This window comes from Agrilus planipennis, unplaced genomic scaffold (assembly GCF_000699045.2).
Source record: "Agrilus planipennis isolate EAB-ADULT unplaced genomic scaffold, Apla_2.0 scaffold145, whole genome shotgun sequence".
Taxonomy (NCBI): Eukaryota; Metazoa; Arthropoda; class Insecta; order Coleoptera; family Buprestidae; genus Agrilus; species Agrilus planipennis.
Genome location: NW_020440372.1, coordinates 422,214 through 446,963, shown reverse-complemented (window position 1 = coordinate 446,963; position 24,750 = coordinate 422,214). Strand labels below are relative to the sequence as shown.

Sequence of the window (24,750 nt, the reverse complement as noted above, 5' to 3'; positions counted from 1 at the left end):
TAAAATTTAGTGTAATTTTGAAATGCGCGCCTTTCGTTACGCTTCATAGTTTGATGTATAGATGGCAGTGAAATTCGAAGTTTTCTTTGCCAATACCATTTATATATATATTCCAAGTATTGTCTACTAATGTGGGGTAAACTTATATGTCACTACCATCGTCCAAATCTCGAGAGTTTTACATCTATTTACCTAGTCTAGGGGCACGTCCATTACTTTACGTCGATGGTAGGTACAGTACAGGTTGGGTTGCCAACAGCACTTTATTATAAAGTATTGTACGTTATTTAAGGTAATGTACTCTATACTCTATGCGACATATAAAGTACACGAAAATACTTTATTTCAGATGATTTCATTTCTCTAAGATTTTAAGATATAATATTCAAAATAGGACGGTTGTAAGAATTTTTGCGTAAAATATGACAGAGTTAGTGAGATCAATATATAAATAGTTTAATTTTAATGACACAAACTTATTATTTACACTTAGCAATATAAATTTAAAAAGTAATGAACTACTTATTTACTTTAACTTAAATCTATACTGTAAAGATGCTGTGAAATTGTTTAACAGTGATAATTATTTGCCAAAAGTAATGAAAAATATGTTTTTAAGCAAAATGATAGAGAACATAAATTGCACTCTATTTCGAAATAGCGCACTTTTTTTTCTACCTTTAATAACCAACGTCCTTTATTTATTTATAAAAAAATGGCAACCCTAAGTACAGGTAATATAAGTAACTTAGTTGAGTTGAGCAACCAAATGACCTTCTGAGTGGTGCAATGGTTGTAAGTTACAGTAAATCATCAGGTGGATGAAGTAGATTGGCGATATTTCTGAAATCTCTGCCTTCAGTATTCACTAAATGGATTGAATAGTTTAGTGGTGCTGTAGGTAGTTTTCAAAGTGGAGAAAAGAAAAAACACTATCTATTAAATTATTACTACTTAGGTTATGAATGATTCTATTTAATTACACTACTGTTGATATATCACTATTCACTGCTCTATTTATTTCACTGCTATCACTGTCAAGTTATTTCTCGATTCACTTCTGCAACGGTAAATTTATTTCTTCTCTTCTCGGCGATCGACTCTTCATTTAAATACTCTTTTGTTTACTTTCGAGAACCTTCTCGAAACGCCCGGAAAATTTCTTTTTTCTTTGTACTGTTTAACTGCTTTCCCAGAACGTAGGTACGACACACACATTTCAAGATACGGCGCACATGAAGAAAGGCGCCCGAGGCTAGTCGGCGAATCAATAAGCCGTTCACTCACACGTGTGCCCGATCGCACACAAACACACTCGTGCTCGTTACACTGTCCTCTCCCTAAGGATGTTTCGTCCCGAAACATTTTCACTTTCCGTTTCACAGGATCATGCCGGCATCTGCAATTCTCGCCTTCACGACATCCGCTCCGGAAATAGAAGTAACAGTCCACGGTCTTCTCATGATTGGTCCGATTTGGGTTATTACTGCAAACCAAAATGCCCATTCCAGTATGGCGGAACAGGACTTCGATCATATTCCGTACGTTCCTCCAATCTAGGTTGTCCAGTCCGCAACCAAGCTTCGGAATCGCCAGCTTCCGTAGGTTATTCTCCAGATGTCCGGGAGTTCCATTACTGCGTCCCAAAGGTTTATCACAGCATCTTTCTTTAGTTACCAGGTAATACGTAGATCTTGCGTCGTCCGTCAGGCAGGCACAACAGTCTTCTTCAAGATGTTCCAAACAGCCAAATCTGCGTTTGAACGCAGACGCGATACCACAGTTCATTCTGAGATCCTTTGAAACGCAATGGGCAAGAGAATATTCGTTAGATATAGCAAAGAGGTCTCGTCGGATTTCTTGCGTCACTCCAAATCTCCTGTTAACATGGGGACCTTCCTTCATGAACTCTTCGAACGTGAGCTTGGAAGGAATGGCGAATGGAGCCAAGAGATTAAAATTGAGTTTTCTTAATTCGGTAGATCACGTCGTTAATCCTCTTCACTATCTCATAGGGTCCTTTCCAATTCTGTTGGAATTTAGGTGATAGTCCACGGCGACGACGAGGATTATACAACCAAACAAGATCTCCAGTTTGTTAACCACCTGCTGTAGCTTTGATATAGTAGTTTTCTTTAATCCTGTCACCAGCAATCTGCGTATGCCGACGAACCGACTCGTGGATATCGTTCTTCGGAGGTTGGTAAAATAATCTTCTCCAGCCAAGTCATCTCCTAGTTTACAACCGAATTTAGGTTACAAGGTAGTTGTAACTCCCTTTCAAAAAGGACACTGGCAGGTATTTGGCCAGTCGTTTCGTGCACAGATGAACGGTATGCCATTAAAAACAAAGGTAAATAGCGGTCCCAGTCCCTTTGGTGATCAGATACTACCTTAGAGAGATATTTAATCAAGGTCCGGTTCACTCGCTCAATCATACCGTCCGACTGTGGATGGAGTGGAGTAGTTCGAGTTTTCTTTATTCCTACGAGCCAATTCGGAATTCCTCTCTTGGTTTAAGTGCAACTCCAAGGGCTCACCAAAACGGCTGATCAACTCTTTCACCAGCTCCTCAACTATGGTTTCCGATTCTTGGTTCGGAAGGGCATAGGCTTCAACCCACTTGGTAAAATAGTCCATAACGACCACGATGTACTTGTTACCTTTCTTGGATTCTGGGAATGAACCCACCACATCGACAGCGATTCGTTCGAAAGGGCCACCGACATTATATTGGCGCATTGGCACCCTTGATCTTTTCTTGACATCTTCCTTACAGTTCAGCCAATAAAATCGCTCTCGAAGTTTCCCAAGCGTTTTATTCACTCCAAAATGGCCACCAGATGATCCATCATGAAGATACTGCAATATCTCTTTAACCTTATTTTGAGGAATAACCAGTTGCTTCCTATCTTCCTCTCCACATGGACTTTCAACAACACGCTACAGGATGCCATCCTCCAAAACCATTGAGCCCATAACGATTTTAGTACTTGGGTACAGGAAGAAATTTGCTGCCACGTTAGTCGTTTTCCGTCTCTTTACCATTCCATCAGCTTCTTTAAGTCCGGGTCGTTTTCTTGGTCGTGTTTTATATTTTCAGGTAACCACCCGTCGTCCATTACCGTGACGCGTCGAAATGCTTCTTCATTCTTTTTCATTCGATCATACTGCTTGCATTTTGTTTGACGTCGAGTACTTGGGGAAAGAGTACTTTTCCTACACTGCCATCTCGTATGACCTAGTTCAACGCCGCCGCGAACCGCCACTGAATTTCCGCTTTGTTACCGTTTGTCACTTCATCCCGTTCTTCCAATTCTCTTCTTAACTCGGCTACTTTTAATTCGTACAACTTCTTTGTCATTGTAATGTCTTTTACTCAACCCCATACCTGACACCAGTTGTAATGTTCGTTTGTTTAACAAAATTAACTTCTAAAACTTATAACGACAAAACTATTTATTTACACTAATTATTAAAGAACTTAAAAACACTATTAAATTATTACCACTAAGGTTATGGATTATTCTATTTATTTACACTACTGTTGATTTATCACTATTCACTGCTCTATTTATTTCACTGCTATCACTGTCAATTTATTTCTCGATCCAATTCTGCAACGGTCAATTTATTTCTTCTCTTCTCGGCGATAGTCTCTTCCTTTAAATACTCTATTGTTTACTTTCTGGAACCTTCTCGAAACATCCGGAAAGTTTCTTTTTCTTTGAATTCCTTAACTGCTTTCCTAGAACGCAGGTACGACACACACATTTACAAATTCGGCGCACATGAAGAAAGGCGCCCGTGGCTAGTCGGCGAATCGATAAGCCGTTCACACACACGTGTGGCCGATCACACACAAACACAGTCGTGCTCGCTACAATATTTAGAGAAAGGCTTACCTAAAACCAAACTTATTTTTCTTCTTGATATTTACGGTGTCGTGGAATAAATTATAAACCTCTTTAAATATAAATTTGTTGCAGAGGAATTTTACTTAATGTTTTTTGTCGCAAAACGAACACTACATTTCTTCAATTTTCTAAAATTGTTCAGATTGCTTGTTTCTTGTCCATTATTTACTTAATCCTTTATTTCCCTTTAAAATTATAAAGAACCCATTTGAATTATCAGCTTTAGTTCGGTCGTCCTAGTGCCACATGACGCAGCATCCGCGGGTGTTTTATCTATGATACATTATGTCATCGACGTTCACTAATGGACATGCCTTAGCGGTCACAATTGCGGTACAATAAAAGAAAGAGATGGAACAAAGTTTCGGTCAATATCCATCTCTCTCACGATAGTGGGTTAGCGTGTCATGAAAAAGATAGCATTAGTCCGAAACCATACGTCATCTCCCTCACTTTTCGAGTAAAGAAATTATTACAACGTCATACGGCTAAGGCACGTCCATTAATATACAGTCTATTTCAATTTGTTAGAACTGTGACCTTGATGAAACCTGCGCGAAGATAGAAAGAATACACACTAGGCGTGAGCAAGACAGAAATAGTTGGAACAAGCTTGAACGAGAAGAGCTCTCGATGGGCGGTCTTACGAGATCAGCTAGAACTGTACAGTACTAGACGAAAATGTTTAGCAATTTCTTAAAACAAAAATGTATATAAAATAACAATAGAAAATAAAGCAAAAGTTTTATAGGTGTGTAGAACATTAAGTTAATTCAGTTGTTATTATTTTTGGATAAATATGCTCTTAACCTTTCGTCGGGCGCATATAATCTGAGAGATGAAGTGATGCGTTTTTCTTTTGTCAAATTCATATTTTTGTGTGAGGCGGTGTAGGGGCTCAAGTACCTTCTCTAATTACCGTCACGCGACAAATAAACAAAAAACCAATATTGTTACCGTTTTACTAACGGCTGTTCGAATGTTCGTAATCTGTAGGGTGAGTTGAGCCTGATCATGTGAAATTGTAAAAATTGTATTTTTGGGGATTTCTTTTAATATTCTACTTAATAATAATAATTTTTATAAAAATAATNGGTAGGTCCTCCTGTGAGGGAATCCAACACTACCCAGTCGTACGGACGGCTGGGTGTCTTTCGAAGATTTCCCCTCTTCCACGAAAAAAAAAAAAAAAAAAAAACTAAACGATCTAATGACTTTTATTGCTGGTGTTCTCAGATGGGCGGAATAGCCATTTATTTCCACTACCCACTCGCTGGTATTAAGTAATTTGGAATTGTTTACAACCCCTTTTCTTCAATATTGTTTCAGTGTTCGGCATCAATTTCTATCTGAACACGTAAGTTGCTACAACTATTTTTTACCTTCATTATTAATTATCTTGTGTTCAAAATGTTAATTGTACATTATTGAAAGGTTTTAGTTAAAAACTGTTAAACTGTATTACTGTTTCTTCTGTTTTGTGGCCTTTTCTATTTCCTCAATTGTCTCTTCAAATTACATAAAATATTTTATTTTGTACAAGTGTATTTGTTAACATTCAATAAATTTTTTTTACTATTTCACTTATTATTACTTTTACACTTTAAAATTCCCAAATTCTTATGTTAAGGTGAAAAATGGACAAGTAACAATGTATTTCCTTTTTTACAAAAGAGACAATGTCTTTTCTTTTATAAAAAAGGAAAATACATTGTTTCTTATCCATTTTTCACTTTAACTTATACATTACGAAAAACAATAAGTAACTAACAAATTTAAAGTGCGCGCCTTTTTTATTTAGTATTGACTAGACCTGCCGGAGGGCGCGCAAATCAGCGCATTTCGAGTTGACCATCTATTACCCTTTGTATATCTATTATCTATGGTCTATGCATTATGCTATCTCTTATCTATGCTGTACCATGAATGAACATTTCGTTAAAACGTTAAAACCGTTTTGTGCTCATAGAATATTAATATTTTACAAGAGCTGTCAGCGTTCGGCTATGTCCGTGACTCATCGTTGTGTGACAGCTAGACTCGAGTCTAACAGTCGTTTTGCAATCATATACCATTCATATACTCAATACTCATATACTTGCAGTGATGGTGGCCACTGATAAGACGTAACATAGACTGTATTTCTTTTCTAGGGACGATATTCATGGATGATTCATGAGTAGTTATTATTCCATAAATTAATGTTTAGGGAATACAATACTTTCGGATAAGAAAGAAAAAATAATTTTATAATGGCCAAAAATACGTTCAGTTCAGCATTTCGAAAAATAGACGTCGACCAATATAATGAAGATAATTTTAAGGAAGATGATGGAGAACTTGGTGGAACAGGCCCAAATGAAAACGACGTGATGGTACTTCTAAACCAATATCCTTTTAAATGATTTATATGTCCTTTTAAGATGGTTTCTAAGTATTTTCTTTAATGAATTATACAGGAAAATATATTGATGCTCTAAAAGCAGTCATAAACTCTTCTCCTTTGGGATCAAAAAATCAACACCTTAAGGTTAGATAGCACTATAATTTGTTACTCTGTGACTTAAAAGTTGTTTTATAGGATCAAGCTTTGAATATTACTTTGAAGGTGCTTTTATGTATAAGAGTTCCACAAATTGAAGAAGCTGTACAAGCATTAACATCTGATGAACTTGACATACTGATGAAATATGTGTACCGTGGTTTTGAAAATCCTACTGAAGGTAGCAGTGGACATCTTTTGCATTGGCATGAGAAAATTTATGGCATTGGTGGAGTTGGCTGTATTATACGAGTTTTATCAGATACTAAACGTGCTTAACTACAACAATTTTATATCATATGTGGTTTATTGAATTAAATAAATTTATGTAATTGCAAACAGTAGTTTATTAAAAATTACCGTAGAAATTCCTTTTAATCAAAAATTGTATTTTTAAATATTTATACTGTATAGACATAAGTGTATATATAACAACTCGGTGGAAGACATTTGATGAAACTAGTTAAAAATTATGTGACAACTTCAAATTAATATATACTAGTGACAATTTTAAAGTTTTGATTGTCCAGAATTATCTAGAACCTGTTTCATATCTCTTAAGCAACAATCTAATGTATAAGCAAACTGTTCCGCGTTGGTGCTTTGAGGTGCTTGAAAACATGAAACTGCAATGTTCATATCATCATCTCTAGGATTATAACAACATCCATAACCATAAAAGGATGTTGGTCCATAGCACATAAACCCGTCACATTTAGTTGCCACCTGGCTAGAAGTTATTAGAAAATCAGTGCTCCGTTTGAATGATACATCTTCAAATATATAAGGTGATGGGTAACAATTTTGCTTGGCTATCATCCGTAAACCAAGAAGATGACGATCCACACCAAATCCATTTAAAGCCTACAAGTTATAATAATTATAATTTTTCGGTTCATAAAAAAATACGATATAATTAGAATTGATGTTTTTTCATTCATCTCAATAAAAAATAACTACAATGCTTATAGACTACAAGACCATGTTAAAAATGGAAGGGGTGAATGGTGAAGTTATTCACCATAAATTATATATAGAATTGTGAGACAACTTAAAGCAATATGCCGCTAATTAAGTATGTCGAGTATTTATTTTGTACAGCATTTTAAAAATAATATAGGTCAAAGAAAAATAATCATTTAGAGTATAGTGCCCTACAAAACTAACGGTACCGGAAGCTAGGGTAATTTTTTATTTTATGGCGCTTATTAGGTAGATTCATTTTTCAGCAACGCCGTACATATTTACTGGTTCAGAGGTAAGAAAACCCCACACTTCTTAAATTAAGTGATATATAGTTTTGGTGATTTTACACGTGTTATTTAATGATTTTTGTTTTACACCATGTAAGAATGCAATTTTATATTATACCGTACATTATATACCATATGACACATATGGCTTGCGCAGCAAAACTAATTTCCTCTGAAGAGGGCAAATTTTTTTAGTGAAAAAAATGTGTAACTGTACTTCAATTATTAAAACAGGGGACCCAGCTTCCTCTATCAGATTCGTATCATGCAAGACCATTGCAAAATATACGGCATTGATGTTAACTTTGTATTTTGCATTTAGAATAATTTTTGAAAATTTGGACGTATTACGTTTAATTCCATAAGCAAAAATATAATTAATATTTATACAAAATATATCTACCTCTAATTGGATTGGACTAAATTAAGGCTCATTTGTTTATTCAAAACTGTTTTTATTACTTGGATTTTATTGTGAAAGTGTACCGCTTGATTTACAGGGTTGCCCAAAAAATACACAATATACTCACTGCGTCCAAACGAAATGAATGAAAATTTTTTCGTTTAAACTTACGAAAAATTTTTCATTCAAAACTTTGCCCCTATTTTAATACAAAATTTTGTTTCAATGGCAACACTCTGAAATATTGTCGAAAAGTTATAGGAACAATTTTTCAGAATGCCAAAATATGCTACGCAAAAAAATCACAGCAATATTCATATACTTTTCTGTTTCAAGTCAAATGGCCCAAAAACTTCGCCCAATATGCTCGTTCTGGTTAAATTGTAAGTTTTAAAATATTTTTGTTCCCTATTCCCCGTCTGTAGCATATAAAATTGTCTTACTATACAGAGTTACAGAGAAAAAGCTGCACCATTCATTGCGAACCTTTTAAGTAACTTAAACGGAACCTACGTCATTATTATTGTAGCGAGCACGAGCGTGTTTGTGTGCGAGCGGCTTATCGATTCGCCGACTAGCCGCGGGCGCCTTTCTTCATGTGCGCCGTATTTGTAAATGTGTCTGTCGTATTTGCAGTTCAAGCAGTTCAAAGAAAAAGAAACTTTTCCGGACGTTTCGAGAAAGAAACAAAAGAGTATTTAAAGGAAGAGACGATCGCCGAGAGGGAGTAGAAATAAACTGACCGTTGCTGAAGTAAATCGAGAAATAAATTGACAGTGATAGCAGTGAAATAAATAGCGCAGTGAATAGTGATGTATCAACAATAGTGTAAATAGATAGAATAATTCATCACCTAAGTTTAGTAATAATTTAATAGTGTTTTAAGTTCCTTAATAATTAGTGTAAATAAATAGTTTTATCGTTAGCAGTCTTAAAAGTTAATTTTGTTAAACCCACGAAAATTACAACAGCAGAGTTAAGAAGAAAATTGAAGAACGGGATGAAGCGACAAGCGGTAACAAAGCGGAACTTCAGTGGCAGCTCGCGGAGACGTTCAAAAGGATGACCATGATCCTGAAACGTTCATTGTCGAACAGGAATTGTCGCAAATGATGAAAAGTTTGGAAAATAAATTAGAAGAAAACAGTAAAAGTTTGGAAAATAAATTGGAAGAAAACAGTAAAAATTTGGAAAATAGATTGGATGAAAACAGTAAGAGTTTGTAAAATAAATTGGAAGAAAATAGTAAAAGTTTGAAATGTGAATTGGAAGAAAATAGTAAAAGTTTGAAACGTGAATTTGAAGAAAATAGTAAAAGTTTAAAACCGGAATTGGAAGAAAACAGTAGAAGTTTGGAGAATAAATGGAAAGAAAAATTTAATAAGAATATTCAAGAAACAGAAGAGAAGATAAAAGTTCTGGAAAAATTGATTTTTAATGGAAAGACAAAACCAGTCCAAGGGGATGTTGGCGCATCTAGTACACTCAAAGAAGCCAGCCAAAACAGCCAAGGAAGCGGTATAGAGTCAAGAACACGAGTAAAACCACCAACGTTTGACGGAAAGTCCTCATGGACCACATACCACAAGCAATTCGAGGCGGCTGCTAAGGCGAATAACTGGGCGCCTGGAGAAAAAGCCACTGCGTTGACCGTTGCGCTTCGTGGAGATGCATGTGACATTTTGAAACCCTTTCCCCGGAAGAATTGGCGGATTATGAACAATTGGTAAAACGGTTAGAGTTGCGCTACAGCGAGGCTCATTAAATAGCAGTGTATCACATCCAACTGAAAACCCGTCAGCAGAAACCAACGAAATCCTTACAAGAATTCCAGGCCGATATTGCGAGACTGTCTCGACTGGCCTATCCTAATACTCCAGAAGAATTGATGGAAAGGTTGGCAGTGGGGGCATTTACTGATGGACTTCGGGACAGTGACACTCAACAACGAATACGCCTTGACCTACCTAAGACGCTAGCTGATGCATTGGCTCGTGCATTGGAGTACGAAACTGTTAAACGGGCCTATATCAAACACGAAAGGGTTCGGCTATTGTGTGAAGAAACGGATTCATAAGAATCTTTAGAAGAAACCGTCTGCCGAATCATCTTCCAGTTAGATAAAGAACCTCGAAAGCTAAGATGTTGGAATTGCGGCGAACCAGGTCATACGAGGAGGCAGTGTAGGAAAAGTACTCCTTCCACAAGTACTCGACGTCAACAGCAGGAAAACTAGATAGGGTCGACGTAACGGGGCAAACGTTGACCCACGGACAAAAAGACCCCGAATTCATTGCATTTACTAAGACCTTGAAGCACCAAAATGACAGTCTACTCCTAGGTAGAAAAATAAATGGGCGAAGATGCGTGTTTCTTTCAGACACTGGGGCCACTATGAGCATAGTAAAAACCATCTGTATCTACAAATTCTCATATGAATTTTCGGTACTAGAAGCAAAGTCCCTGAAAAGTTCGTGACGATCCTTTGGTGTAGGCATCCTTTTTGTCGGGGTCGGTCACAATTCCTGCTGGTGTTACGACATGGCTTAAGTATTTCACTTCTCTTGTAAACATTTTGCATGCATTTCCTGGGACTTAGCTTCAATCTTGCGGCTGACAATTTCTTGAAGACTTCAGTTACGTTTCGGAGGTGGTCGTCGAAAGTTATTCCTAGTATGATGATGTCGTCTAGGTACACCAAACAGATTTTCCAGTTTAAGCCTTGTAATGTAGGGTCCAATGCCGGTGCATTGCACAATCCAAAATCCATTACATTGAACTGCCATAGACCATTTCCAGTTGTAAAGACAGTCTTCCCCTTATCCTGCGGATGAATATCCACTTTCAAGTATCCATTTTTCAAAAAGAGCAGAGAACCTTTCAGCATCTGCTAGATTATCCAGTGTGTCGTCTATTCGGGGTAATGGGTAGCTGTCCTTCAGCGTTACGTCATACAACTTCCTGTAGTCCACACAAAATCTCATGGAACCACCCTCCTTACGCACCAGCACTATAGAGGAAACCCAAAAACTTTGAGATGGTTTTATTACCCTTTGCTTATGCATGTCTTTTTTAAGATTATTAACTTCCTGCTTCGGCCAAGGAACTCTCCCAGGGACGCCGTAAGCGGGTGTGCAGAGCGTGCACCGCACACGGGCGGTACATAAAGGGGGCGGCAAATCGAGCGACTCATTACGTGCCTAATTTAAATCATTGTCATAATACCCACCCCACCTTAAGTATAAGAAATATTTCATAGCTTGGAAAAAAATCCGACCGAATGACGTTAATACAGTCATTTATTGGCATCCGTTAAAACTAAGGTACAAAATCAAACGTCGTCTGTCATTCTTTGAAAACCAGGACTGGCGAAGTTAGGGGAATCCCTTTTGAATTTCCTTTTTAATTGGTAGGTTAGGTACCTAGGTACTACAGTAACGATGGCACATTAAATTGCAATTATTTTGTTAATAGTTCTTTTGAGGTAGGTTTGGGCTTAATTATTGATATTTAAACTTGTCTAGTGTGAATCATCCGTTAGTATAAAACAGAAGTGCAAAGGAATCGTAATTATGATAAATTAAACGAAATTGATGCTCTGATCAAAATGATGCAGAGCTCAACAATGAATACTTAAATCTGCATAAATTTGTTAAATAAGTTGATTAATAAGTTGACAGAATATCGCACCGCTGAACACTTTGAAACGGTGTTAGCAGAAGCTTCCAAAGTGGCTCACGAACTCATCGTAGAAACAGAATTTCCAGTAATAAATACAATTCGTCCAAGAAAAAAATCGACACAACTTCACTATGAACACAGTGATGAAGTTTTAGTCGACCCAAAAGTCAAATATAGAGTAGTTTTATTTTAGAATCATAGATCAGACAATAATTTCTTTAAAGGATAGTTTCGACGCGTTAAAAATATTTACCGACGTATTTGGCTTTTTAGCAATAACTTATTTAATTATTCCAATGATTAGTCAATGAAACATTGTAAAGATTTAAATTTGAAACTTAAATCTGATTTAACTAGTGAATCAGGCATTGACGATATTGATTTATTTAATGAAATCATTGCATTAAAGTTGCATTTTGTAGAAAACCAGTCTAATGATCCACAAACCCTATTACAATATCTTTTTATCAATGACATTTCGGAACAGAGCAATAGCGCTAAGAATATTTCTTACACTGCCGGTTTCAGTTGCATCTGGTGAAAGATCCTTTTCAAAATTAAAAATTATCAAAAACTATTTAACATCAACAAAGCTCCAGTAAAGACTAAGTTGTTTAGCTATATTTTCAATTGAACATGAAATTTTAGACAGTTTGGATACAAGAAAGTTGATAGAAGATTTCGCAAATGTAAAGGCAAGAAGAGTTAAATTTTTGTAGATAAATATTTAAGTATATATATTACATCAGTAAACAAAAATAATAAGTATTTAATTATTATTATTATGGTTAAATATAAATAAATAAATATTTTATCTTCGATTATCTACGTTGTTTTTCTTTTTCCCCACCATAATTATAAAACATTAATTATCCTTTTTTTGATAAGACTCAGAGTAAGTAGTCGTAGGGCAGCATAATCGGTATTGCACGCGGGCGACGAAACAGCTAGCGGCGGGCCTGAACTCTCCTATGTGGTTGTTTGATAGGTCTTGCTGTTCCAGTGTTGATGCGGTGGTACGTTAAGTTGGTCCCACCAAAGTCTTGATCTTAGAAGGCGAAGACGTGTTGAAAACGGCCAAAAAGTTCTTCCAGTTGTTTGAATTAGTGCTTCTTGAGATGGTAACTTGGCCGTTTCACCAGTTCTGATAAAGTTGCAGGAAATGATGTCGGCTTGGCCTTGGGTTCTTCTTCCCAGTCACAGTGGTGGATTTCAGCTACTGGTTTAAATACACCCAACTCTGTGTCTTTGAAGATTTATTGTTCGAAGTCCTTCAAATTGGCTATTCTAAAGCTATCGATGATGTTCCAATTCTTACGAGCGTACGTCCCACCAATAATGCTTTATGTGTCAAGTCTTGATTATCTGGTTCAACTACCCCACCGATGACGTTACCTATTTTGACTTTTACAATGCTCTCAGAGTGACTCGGTACTACTGGATCTTCATCTACGATTACTTTGTAGGCAGCAAGCTTCGTTTTAGGATTTAACATTCCTATCTCTTCTCCACGGATACACATTGTAGACGTGCTCAGATTTAAATCGATTCGATCTTCTTGAAGAAAATTCAATCGAATGATGACATCATCTACTATGCTGGCAACCAATACCCAACTGGGTAAGATCACATTTCAAATTTTAATTTCCACGTGGCATTTTCCATGGATTTGTGAAGTCTTATCGGTAGCTGTAGTTAGTTAGTCTCCTGGTCAAAGGTCGAATTCGCCATGCCGATATTGCATCAGGTCGAACGATGGTGTTGGATGCTCCTGTATCAATAACCATTCTAAATTGTGCTGATTTATAGAGCCTTTTATGAATACTAAGGTAGCACCATCCAGTTATGAAATGAAATGATGACTTCTTCGAGGGCTTGGTGAGGGTGAGCCAACTTGCGCCCCATAGAGTTAGCTGATTTTAGCTTTCCAACTGCCGCGTTTTACTTGAGGGGCGCTGTCGATTTATGTTTTTCCGCAATTCCAGCACTTCAGGCGACCACTGTAGTTCTTGCAGTCTCGAGCAAAATGACCAGTTCTTCCACATTCCCAACACTTTGTGTTCCATTCTCCCATGTTTCTGACAGTGGCTTTCTTTACATCGATTACACATTCCCTGATGAGCGTCAAGACACTTTCTTTTGTAATTGTACTATCGTCAATTTCTTTCTTTGGAAAGTGTTTCGCCGCTTCAAACTCCAGGAAGCGTGACAGTGCTTCACTTGGAGTCTCGTGGCATGCTAATCTTAGGACTAGCTGTAGTTCGGCATCAATTTTTGGGGGGCAGAAGGGTAGGCTAATTTTACGAGGCGCTCCACATCGGACTCAAATTGTTAAAGAGTCTCGTTGCTTAGTTACAGCTATTCAGTTGCGTCTGATGTACCTGTTGGAGATGTTTATGGACGTATCTCTTTTCTAAGTGATTGACAAGATGATGGAAATCTCTCGCCTTTCCTCGTAAAGAAATTATTAGCGCTGTCGCTTTCTCTGAATCACTCCAGGGATTTGCTTCTGCCTCTGCTTTCCGTCAAAAGTTGGAGGTGAAATATTTGATGACCTTGCACCAGGATCTTCAGCTCTTGCAGTAGAAGATAGTTTTAGCTTTTCAATTTCTTGTTCTTCGGTAAACTTACTTTCTCCGACAAAACTGTTGTTTTAACTTTTAATGAATAGTCAAGTTTTTCTTTTCGTTTCATCCTGTTTACGGCAATTTCATTTTTTTTTCTATAGTATCTGTTACTATCATATTTTTTTTGTTGTTTATGTTTTTTTTATTATTGACCCTTGGACCAGATTTCAATGGCGGCATAAATTGTGATGGAAACAGGAAGTGCTGTTACAAAAAGGAGTAACCGAAGCACCAGGAATAGGTACAGATATAATATATGTTCGCGATTTTCTGATTTTTTATAATTTATAATTTTTTGGGCGCTCACAATTTTTGTGCTTAAATAATTTTTTGATATGATATCAACGTCATTGTCAGAATTCAAAAATGGGGTTGTATCTTCCTGTTTGCTTGTGGAAGGTTCTTGGGGAACTAACATTTCTATTACCGGTGTCACACATCTATCGTCTGATCGATCTGTTATCTCTGAAGGTAAGAAGTCTACTTCTTCTTATTCTAGCCTTCGCATAGGCCTTTTGAACACATTCTAAAACATTGTGTATCGTCACAGGTTTACCTGGATTTCGCATCAACCAGGAATCGATGGCTTTATTGTAATACAGCTTGAATGGTGCGTATAATCCCACATCTAAAGGTTGCATTTTAGATGTGGAATGAGGAGGAAGTGTTATGCCAGAACTTTTAGCTAGGTCCAGTCCTTGTATAGACAAATGGAATTCATGATTATCGAGTATTAGTAAGGCCGAGTTATCTATACTTGCAGACGTAGATTTAATGAAGTGTCTCATCACCTCTGAAAAAAAAACAGTGGTCATTCATCCTGTCTTTTGAGCTAACTCCAGTGCTCCTGGAAGGGCACCTGTCATCATGAAATCTTTGAAATTTTTTTCTAGGGTAGACTTATACAGATGGTAAGGCTTCACCCCTAGCGTAAACAATAGAACAAGTTGTTACAAGAGTGCCCTTTTCACCACTGGTCACTTTTGCGACGTTTATAGTTTCCTTTAAGTCCAATAATTTTTTGTGATCGTTGGATTGTGGTTGTGGCAGTCTCATCTAGATTAGACACGACAACCATTGCCGAATAAAGGATGGCATTCCATTGCACACATTAAATTTTCGAAAAAGACTTTGACAGTTTGTTTATTGAAGGAAGTAGAAGAACCTAGCTTTCCACGTTGCCAACTATCGGAGAAGGTAATTTTGTCTATCGCAACTATTTTATTTGCGACAATCTTTAGCAGTCATACCATAAAATTTTAAGGCATAGTCTTTATAATAGTTTTTAAAGGCTACCTCCTGGCCAGGAGTGAATATTTTCTGGTTATCAATGTCAATCTTTTCCTAATAAGTTCCTCCCCAGGATAAGCAATATTACACTCTTTGGCAACTCTTCTAACGCTAATTCCTGTTCTGTGCAAATACAATTCTTCTAACATTTTATTAGCTAAGTGATTTCCTTTTTTTCTGCAATTGTTTTTAAGTCGCACCATCCTGAACAATAATAACAAATTAGAATTAACGAGTGGTACACAATGAACTGCCGCGCCGGTTCAATGTAGAATGTCATAAGGTGCCTCTATATGAGACATTTTGTCTTTACTAATTAACCTCAAAATTTTAACTACCAAATGGTGGTACAAAAAACTGAATAACCGCACAATAAAGTAAGAAATATATATAAAATTTTAAATAGCTCACGAAAACCCAATTGGTCGCGTCAAAAACTTAAATAAAAAGAAATAAGTAAACAAGGAATTCTCACTTTTTCGGTTCAATTTGGAGAAAAATGTCACAACAGATACGCTATTCAAGGCAACAAAAATATGAATTGAGGAATACCGAAGGGAAAAGGGCACGTCTCATTTGGCGGTATTGCCACAAAGTGAAAACGTTCGTTTTTTTAAATATCAGAGCGGTTCAATGTACCTGCCTGGTTCGTAGCACGACAACTGACCCTACATAAAATTGCACGTTTTTCTGTGTATTCGCTACAGAAAAAATATACAAAATCATTATTTTAGCAATCGATAAATACGGTCGCATATTTGTAACTACTTTTTAGTTCTCAACAACTTTTCTTTATAAGGGTTTCTGCTATTTTCAAAAATAAAGGTACTTTACTGTTACACACATTTCATACTTTGTGCCAAAATAGTCCGTAGGACAGAGCTCCTTTTTGTAAATGATTAATACATAATTGAAACTTCGTGGGTGGTTTCCTCTACCACACCTTTCCTCTACGAATTTTTTCAAAGCTACTGCGTTTTCAAGTGGACATGATCGAGACATACCAAATACATGAGTTTTACTTATTTTATTAATACATATTTAGTTTTAATGCGTTTACAAGGTAATTTAATATGAAATTAGAAAGATACTTTGTCCATCAAAAATACTGCTGCAATGAGCTTGTCTACCATCGCGAACATGTCGTACATTTTTGTATTTCACTACATACATAGTTCACCTTTGCTGAATAGTTTAATGATTATTAATGTTATCAAATGGTTATAGTGTCCGACAAATTCTCCGCTGGTTTGTGTAAGGCTGACAGTCTAAATATGACGTTATCAACAGATTCATTTTTTAATATTTTATCAAAATTTTCTACAAAGCTTTAGAAAATCTCTAGAAAACATCTGAAAAAGTTAGATGAAGGCATATCAAAAGTTTCAGTTAATGAACCTCGTACAGTAGTTCATTAATTGAAAATGTTATTAACATTTAAATTTGGAAATATTATTTTTTGTAATGTACTATTGTGTAAGTGCAAATGATAAAATGCAGGAAGATGCAAAGGGGAAAATGAAAATAAACAAATAGTACTTCATAATTAAAATCTAATTTTCCCGGGAATTCCTACTATTTATTTTTAATTAATACAAAAATGAAAAATGTATCAATATTAAAAAATAAGCCAAATTTTTAAATAGAATCATCTATCTCATTTCCAGTTACACTTTAATTTTCGATTCTGATTCTGTAGCTAAATAAGCATTTCATAAATATAATATAAATTATTTGTTATTATGGAATTAAATACACAGTATACGATAATTCATTGGACCGTCAAACCAATGAAAATAAAATAAAAGAAAGAAGCAGAGAAAAAAAGTTGTACAATAAACATTCATCATCATCATATGGTCGTCAGTTCTAAGACTGGTTGGACACGCACCTCCACTCTTTCCTATCCTGCGCTAATCTTCGCATTTCCCTAAAGCTAAAACAACCCATATCCTTAACTATTTGCGAACACTAATCTAATCTAGGTTTGCCTCTACCTCTCCTAAGTACCGTTTCTGCCTCTAATATGTCTCTGACTAGACCTCCATGCCTGAGAAGGTGTCCTACTAACCTAACTCGCCTATTTCTTATTGACTTCCATAGTCTTCTGTTCTCTTACTCTTTCTAATACCTCTTCATTTCTAACCTTCTCTATCTACGGTATCCTCATCATTCTCCTGTAGCACCACATTTCGAACGCTTCTAACCTTTTCATTTCCGCTGTGCCCACTGCCACCTTTTTCTAATTTCTCAATTAACCGAACATGAGCATAGAAGTGACTTATTTGTTTTTTTGAAGACGACTCAACCCTGCGCTATCCTCTGCTTTATATCCCTTCTACTCCTTCCGTCCTGACTTATCCTAGATACCTGAAATCGGCCACTTCTAATTTTTCGTCTCTTACCTTTATATTCGCTCTATTCCTACTTTTCCTTCCCTTGCATACCAGTATTTTTGTTTTACTTTTATTTATTTTCATACAGTACTGTTTTGCCAATACCGCTTCCATATTATTTAAAGCTAACTCCTCCTTACTAGATGCTAATACTGCAATATGCAAATCTAAGCATACTAATATTTTGCCCTGTATATCTATCCCTACAGTTGTACTGTCTTTAATGATGTTGATGGCGATGTATAGATTAAGAAGTAGCGGTGACAGTGTGCATCCCTGTCTGACTCCCTTCCTAATATTTACTTCTCTACGTTGCAGCCCCATCTCTATAACTGCCTGTTGCTCTTTATACAGACTAAATCACTCTTCTATCTTTGTAACTCATCTCTACATTTTTAAGTATATTTAACATCTTGTCCCATTGAACATTGTCAAAAGCTTTTTCTAAATCTACAAATCCTATGTACGCACTCTTTATTTTTTCTATCGTTTTCTCTATCGTTACCCATAAAGCTAGAATGGCCTCCCGCGTTCCTCTATTTTTTCTAAACCCAAACTGATCTTCCACTAATAGTTTATCCGCCTTTTTTCCATCCTCTTCTGTACAATTCTAGTTAAAATTTTTGACGCATGGGGAGTTAAGCTAATTGTTCTAAATGTCTCGCACCTATCCGCGCCTCTCTTTTCAGGTATGGTTACTACCACGTCTCGTTTATAATCCTCTGGAACTTTCCCCGTCTCGTAAATGTAACTAACTGCCTTAAACATACGATCTATAACCTCTTGTCCTGCATGTTTTATAATTTCCCCCTGTATCCCATCTGCACCTGGCGCCTTATTATTCTTTAAGATTTTTAATGCTACATCAAACTCTTCTCTCATTATGTGATAACCTAGCTCATCTATCTACACACTATCTTCCTTTTCTTGATTCCTTTGGTTTATTCGATTTTTTGACATTTTGCAATAGAATATTTGCTCAGCGGAGAATTTGCCGGATACACTATAACCATTTGATAAAATTAATAATCATTAAACAATTCAGTAAAAGTGAACTATGTATGTATTGAAAAACAAAAATGCATAAGTACGGTATGTTCAGGGTGGTGGACAAGCTCATTGCAGCAGTATTTTTTTCGGAAAAAATATTTTTCTAAATTCTTATTAAATTATCTTGTAAATGCATTAAAACTGAATATGTATTCATCAAAGAAGTAAAATTCGTGTATTCGGTATGTTTCGATCATGTCCACTTGAAACGCAGCAGTTTCGAAAAAAGTCGTAGGGAGAAAGTGTGATAAACTCGCAAGAAGGAAACCTCTCTCGAACATGTATTAATCATTTAAAGAAAGAGGTTTTGTTCTACGGACTAAACTTATGGCTGTCAAATTATTAAGTCGGATGATGTCGTTACGTGTTTTAGACTAGTACAGGACTTTTTATTAAAAGTAACTTTTTTTGTAATATTAATAATAAATAGGTTTCCATATGTTGCCAAATTGAGTAGACACGCGGTATAATACAGATTTATCTAAGCCTACCATGATTAAAACCGTTACAACTGTTGTTTAAATCTGTGTTCGAACTGATTAGTGCTTAGGCAGCATATAAATCGACCGTCTTTATGGAATTTCATGTCTTTGTTTTTTACAATTTTTAATCGAAAAATGAAATTTTCTGTTTTGTCCACGACTACTGAGAAACAGACAGAAAGTAAACCGACGCTAGAGGATTATTATTTTAGCCACTAATTTTAACAAGCAATATTGTTGTGTCCTTTATAGAGAAACACTTTGTTATAACAATTCTCCCACGTTTATTTGAAAAAATATTATTATAATAAAATGGATTGTAAAAAATGTTCTTACAATATAATGTGATAAGTTGGTAATATTTAAACGGAATGTATTTTGTGAGAATGTATGAAATTCAACTGGTATTCAAACTCGAATTTAATATTGGATTCTTAGTATGAAATTGCGAAGATGTTTTGGTAGCTGCTTAGCTTTTGCAGGTCAACGTGCAGTTGCTTCTGGAGCCTGATCTCGTTCGATTGCTGATTCTTCTTCAATGACTTTTGGTTTATGGATGTTATCTGGAACATCACCTTCTTAATGTTTTTCGTTAAATTGATTTGGTCGATTCCAGGGAAAATTGACCAAATTTTCCAACTCAATGCTCTACTCATTTTTTTTAATTTTTGTTTTCATTGGTTATTCCCGTGTTGTTAGTTGTGGAACTTTATCCGCAGTATTGTCCCAAATTTCCATTGATGTTTGTTGACTGGATAGCAATGAGCTTGTACTCGTTCCCCACGCTTAATTGACGTGTTTTCTTCTTGTACATTTTAGTTGGCTGGAACTTAATTGTTTCAGTGCATCTAGTTTAATGCGAATATTGCTGAGGTGTTTTTTACTTTCAACTATTTAATTTTTCATATTCCGATGTGTTATCGATATAATTCTTCCAACACTGTATTTCACAACATTGAAATATCGGAAAGTTGTTCATCAGTTTTTGTCTTCCCGAATACTCAAAATTAATTTTTGACATGTAAATTCTATTGATCATTTCTTCACTTAATAAATAGACTTTTTTCGCTTCGTCGGAGTATGGTTTTGTTTCTTCTCTATATAGTACTCGAGATTAAACAGTCTGCACTAAAGTTTTCGGTCCCTTTTTTGAATACATCTTCATAGTCGAACCATGATTAAATTTCCTCTACATTCTTATTTTGATCGTTGAAATATTTTTCTGTTTTTGGTATGTTTCTCAAAATTTGGTCGATTATTCGACTGAATTCCGATGAGGCCGTTTTGATTTCAAATTTAAAGATTCATTTTGTATGTTTCTCGATGTGTAGGTATAATTTGAATTTCAGTTAATTGTTCGTGTACTTGTAGATAGAGATATGATTTCTATAGATCCAGTCGGCAAAAATAACGAGAATTATGCAATTAACTTTGTTGGTGATTAAATTTTTTATTTCTACATAAAGTTCAAAACGAAATAATTACGAAATGATTCCATTGTTGGATCGAAGTTTTCAAAATTTGATAATAAAGCTGTATTTACTGTAACTTCTTGTGTACTTATACCTGGTTGATTTCCATTTGTGTTCTTTTCTAATATTTTCCCAAGCATTTGTTAGTGAGCTTACATAAATTGTGCAAACTGTACTGCATCAACTTTTTGATTAATAATTTAAATCAATTTGTTATTATTATTTTCCGTCACTTTCAAATAGTAGAATTANGATATATATACATATACATATACAGGGTGTCTCATGGTGGCATCATTTACTACAGTTTCGTTAAAAGTTGTTTATTATTATACAGGGTAATGAAATATCATGTATATTTTTTCAGATTAAATTGTAGAATTTCTCCTTCTATCTATCAATATTACACTTCCCCCTGTTTCTGAACCGAACGTGAGTACAGTCTGTATATTGCTTTATGGCTTTGTTTTCTTAGACACTTCTTTTCTCCTAATAAAATTTCTGTTTAGGGTACCGAATACTTTACCTTATAATATAGCAAATAAATAAATACTGGGATAACACATACCATAATATTGTCACGTATTTAAATACCTTTCTAACGTTATTACTATTATTTAACCACCTACTTTTAATTACCATTTCTATTATTAATTAGTTAACTTTTCACCACTATATAAGCACTTTGTCACTTCTTGGCTTTATATCGACTCAAACTCCTCTCGATCTCGCGACAACTATTTATAGAGTCTAGAATTTTCCAATATCTACCATCTAGAAACATGATCTTCTTTTCCCCTATGTAAAATTTGAAATTTCATTTTTTTTTTCCAAAATCCGGCCCTGTCCCTAAACTTGTCAGTTTTGAGTATCAACATGTTTTCAGTGTTCCATCCAATTCTCTCATAACTAAGACGTCCACGGTATTATTTTCCGTCACTTTCAAATAGTAGAATTAGCTACCCGATCCACCTGCTACAACTGCCTGCCGAATATTGTTTACAAAATAATTCTCTTCAATTTAATTACTCGAGAAGAAAATATCGAAAGTTACTTTTTTGAATTTTAATGTACCTAACGATTGGTGTTGTCTTATTGTTTATAAAAACCTTGACATGTGGACTTTTGGTTTATGGTTTTCTTCCTGCCATGTGCTACACGCTGAAATTGAAGATTATATTTGATCCTTGCCGTGATTATTTTTTTTTTATTTTTCCTGACTTGATCGATTTATTTTTTGTTTCCTGCTTGATCGTTGTTCATCTCGTCACCAATTTGTTGTGTCCTTTATAACTAATAATTCGAGAAACACTGCGTAACTTTATAACCACTTTTATTATTCAAGTCATGTCTAACATACTATTACATAGAATCCATAAATTCATATTCAGGTCACTGGTACAAAGTTGGTACAACTAAATTATTTATTTAAAAATACAATCTAACCTAATGTGTTAGTAACTCAATTAGTTACCGTTTAAATAGCGGAATCAATAATTATAATTAATAATAATCATAGTCAAGTCAAGAAGTCGAGAGTCGGGAGTCGAATTCAAGATCACGAAAATGCAGGATGGTAAAGCGGCTTACCGTGATAATTCCCTGCCATTTCTATGTTCCCCAATTATCTAATAAGGTAGGCTTGATTGTTATTATATTATTAAATAATTAATTAATTATAGTTAAAATGTGGGCAAGTTATTCTAAATTTTAAAATCGCTTTTAACATAATATTAAAGTGATTATATGCCAAATAAATTAAGCAGATAAATTAATTTTTTTGTGACATACTGCATGGTACAGAAAAACTATTTTGTCAGTCGGTGTTGTCAACTTTATAGAGATGGTGCTGATGATAATGATAGATAATTTAATACTTTATTATGACATTAATCAATTAATTGTTGCGCTCTCTACACTGCTACTATCCGAATCTATCTAGCGAATGTTCAAGAGCCACCCATCTTATGAATCGAGATCAAAATCGCAAGCTTTTCCGATTTCTGTGTCTCATCATGTCCTAACACTTACCGACTAGTTTCTTTTTACAGTTTTTCAATACATACATAACGACTACTGCGTCATCCGTGTATGAAATGATTCAATTTGTAGTCATTAGTTCAAACAACTCAGAAATGATATCTTTTTCTATATCTATACATTCTATACATTTACGAGTAGGAGATGATCCGAAACTTAAAATTGACGCTGATATACTAGAATTCAATTTGTTGATTTCTAGGTCATATTGTTCACTTTTATTCGTATTGTGATTGGTTCTTAAAATTTACTGCGTGGTTTTATATGGTATGATTGCTTTTTATTAAAGTGTGCTGTATAATATAAATGTAATTCGTCAGAAGTGTTTAGCCGTATCACTCAAATTCCAATAGCTCGTTTGAAACCCGAGTTTTTTAGGGTCGGTAAAGAGTCTTTATTTAATTTGTTTATATGTTTTTACTAATTGCTTTTTTGAAGGAACAAAATGTTACGGCAAGAAATGACAACACTCACGAAGTGAATATGCTTGAAGTTGAAACAAAGTATGATATTCTAAAACTACAATAAATAATGTATCTAAAACAAAAGTGCTCATGCAGAATGTCTCAGGTATGCTGAATATGCTGATATAATATAGTGTAGTGGGTTTCTTAGATTCTAGATAACTTCTGGAATCTTTCTAGAACAAGTTCAGCCCCTACAAATAGTGAGGTTGATAGACAGGTTTTCTTTGTCGGTTGAAGGCGACCGAGCTAAACGGTCCTAAAACTGTCTGAGATAGAAGGGTTTTAGTCGATAGATACGATGACACCTTCCCCGGAAATCCGTCACTATTCAGTCGTATGGAAGGCTGAGTGTCTTTTGAAGATTCCCCCTCTTCCACGAAAACAAAAGAAAAAGATTTAGTTCGAGTTCTAGTTATAAGGCGATAGAAAGCGATATAAGATTGAAGAAACGATAAGCATGCTATATTGTAGTGAACGAGAAATGACTTTGCCAAAAGCCCCAAGTGCTCCGGAAATGATCAGGATTACCTAGCGTAATTGTGTAACGGACGTCGCTACATGCTGTGGTAGAGGTTCGTACGAGAACATAGGCAAGGAAGGAACTCGCCACCGGTTATTATGGCGACGGTAACGCTAAAATACGTTGGTGGATGTGATGTATCGAACATGTACATAGGTATAGCGGATTTCGATAATGGTAGAGATGCAGGGAATTCTCTCTTAAAATGCTATACACCATATTACGCGGAATTCCTGTTTGCCGTGCAATGACTAGGATACTCAAACGGGATTGTCTTCTATTAATCGCAAAACGATTTCGTTAATACCCACCTGTCATCTATGCTGATTTTCACCCTCTCGATGCACTACCACACTTCCTGTATATTACAACCAGTGCATTCTCATTTGTAAAGTGTTGTAGTATTTGGTTTAATTATTTACTTCGCTACAGATTCCTTTTAAATTTTTATTACTTTTAACAATACTCATACATATGTACCTATAGCATGTCGGCATATTTGGCGTGCGAATACATTGTTTTTTGCTCTCAATCATTAACGGCTCATTATCGGGGTACTTTTTGTGTATAGTTCCGCAATCATATTAAAAAAAAAGACTTTTTTCGCTTC

The 24,750-nt window shown here is 35.4% G+C and overlaps 2 protein-coding genes across 3 annotated transcripts in view; one reads left to right on the top strand and one right to left on the bottom strand.

The window, feature by feature from the left end:
• The first annotated feature begins 5,971 nt into the window (after window positions 1–5,971).
• Window positions 5,972–6,827, top strand: LOC108736990 (actin-related protein 2/3 complex subunit 5). The gene is made up of 3 exons (XM_018469628.2): window positions 5,972–6,306; window positions 6,375–6,447; window positions 6,499–6,827. Exons 1-3 carry the CDS (start codon window positions 6,170–6,172, stop codon window positions 6,736–6,738), a joined length of 450 nt encoding a protein of 149 aa, XP_018325130.1. The 5' UTR covers window positions 5,972–6,169; the 3' UTR covers window positions 6,739–6,827.
• A 39-nt stretch (window positions 6,828–6,866) lies between these two features.
• The window catches only part of LOC108736989 (carnitine O-acetyltransferase), a 25,427-nt gene continuing 7,543 nt past the window's right edge, over window positions 6,867–24,750 (bottom strand). For both annotated transcript variants that reach the window (XM_018469626.1, XM_018469624.1), the window contains exon 11: window positions 6,867–7,323. In XM_018469626.1, coding sequence (XP_018325128.1) covers window positions 6,970–7,323 — 354 coding nt within the window. In that variant the 3' untranslated portion in view covers window positions 6,867–6,969. The remainder of the gene's footprint in view (window positions 7,324–24,750) is intronic.

Excerpts from the sequence above, each read along its gene's own strand:
- LOC108736990 (XM_018469628.2), top strand. The coding sequence starts at position 6,170 with ATGGCCAAAAATACGTTCAGTTCAGCATTTCGAAAAATAGACGTCGAC. Across the intron at positions 6,307-6,374 it reads GTGATGGTACTTCTAAACCA|AGGAAAATATATTGATGCTC; the intron begins ATATCCTTTTAA and ends AATGAATTATAC. Across the intron at positions 6,448-6,498 it reads CAAAAAATCAACACCTTAAG|GATCAAGCTTTGAATATTAC; the intron begins GTTAGATAGCAC and ends GTTGTTTTATAG.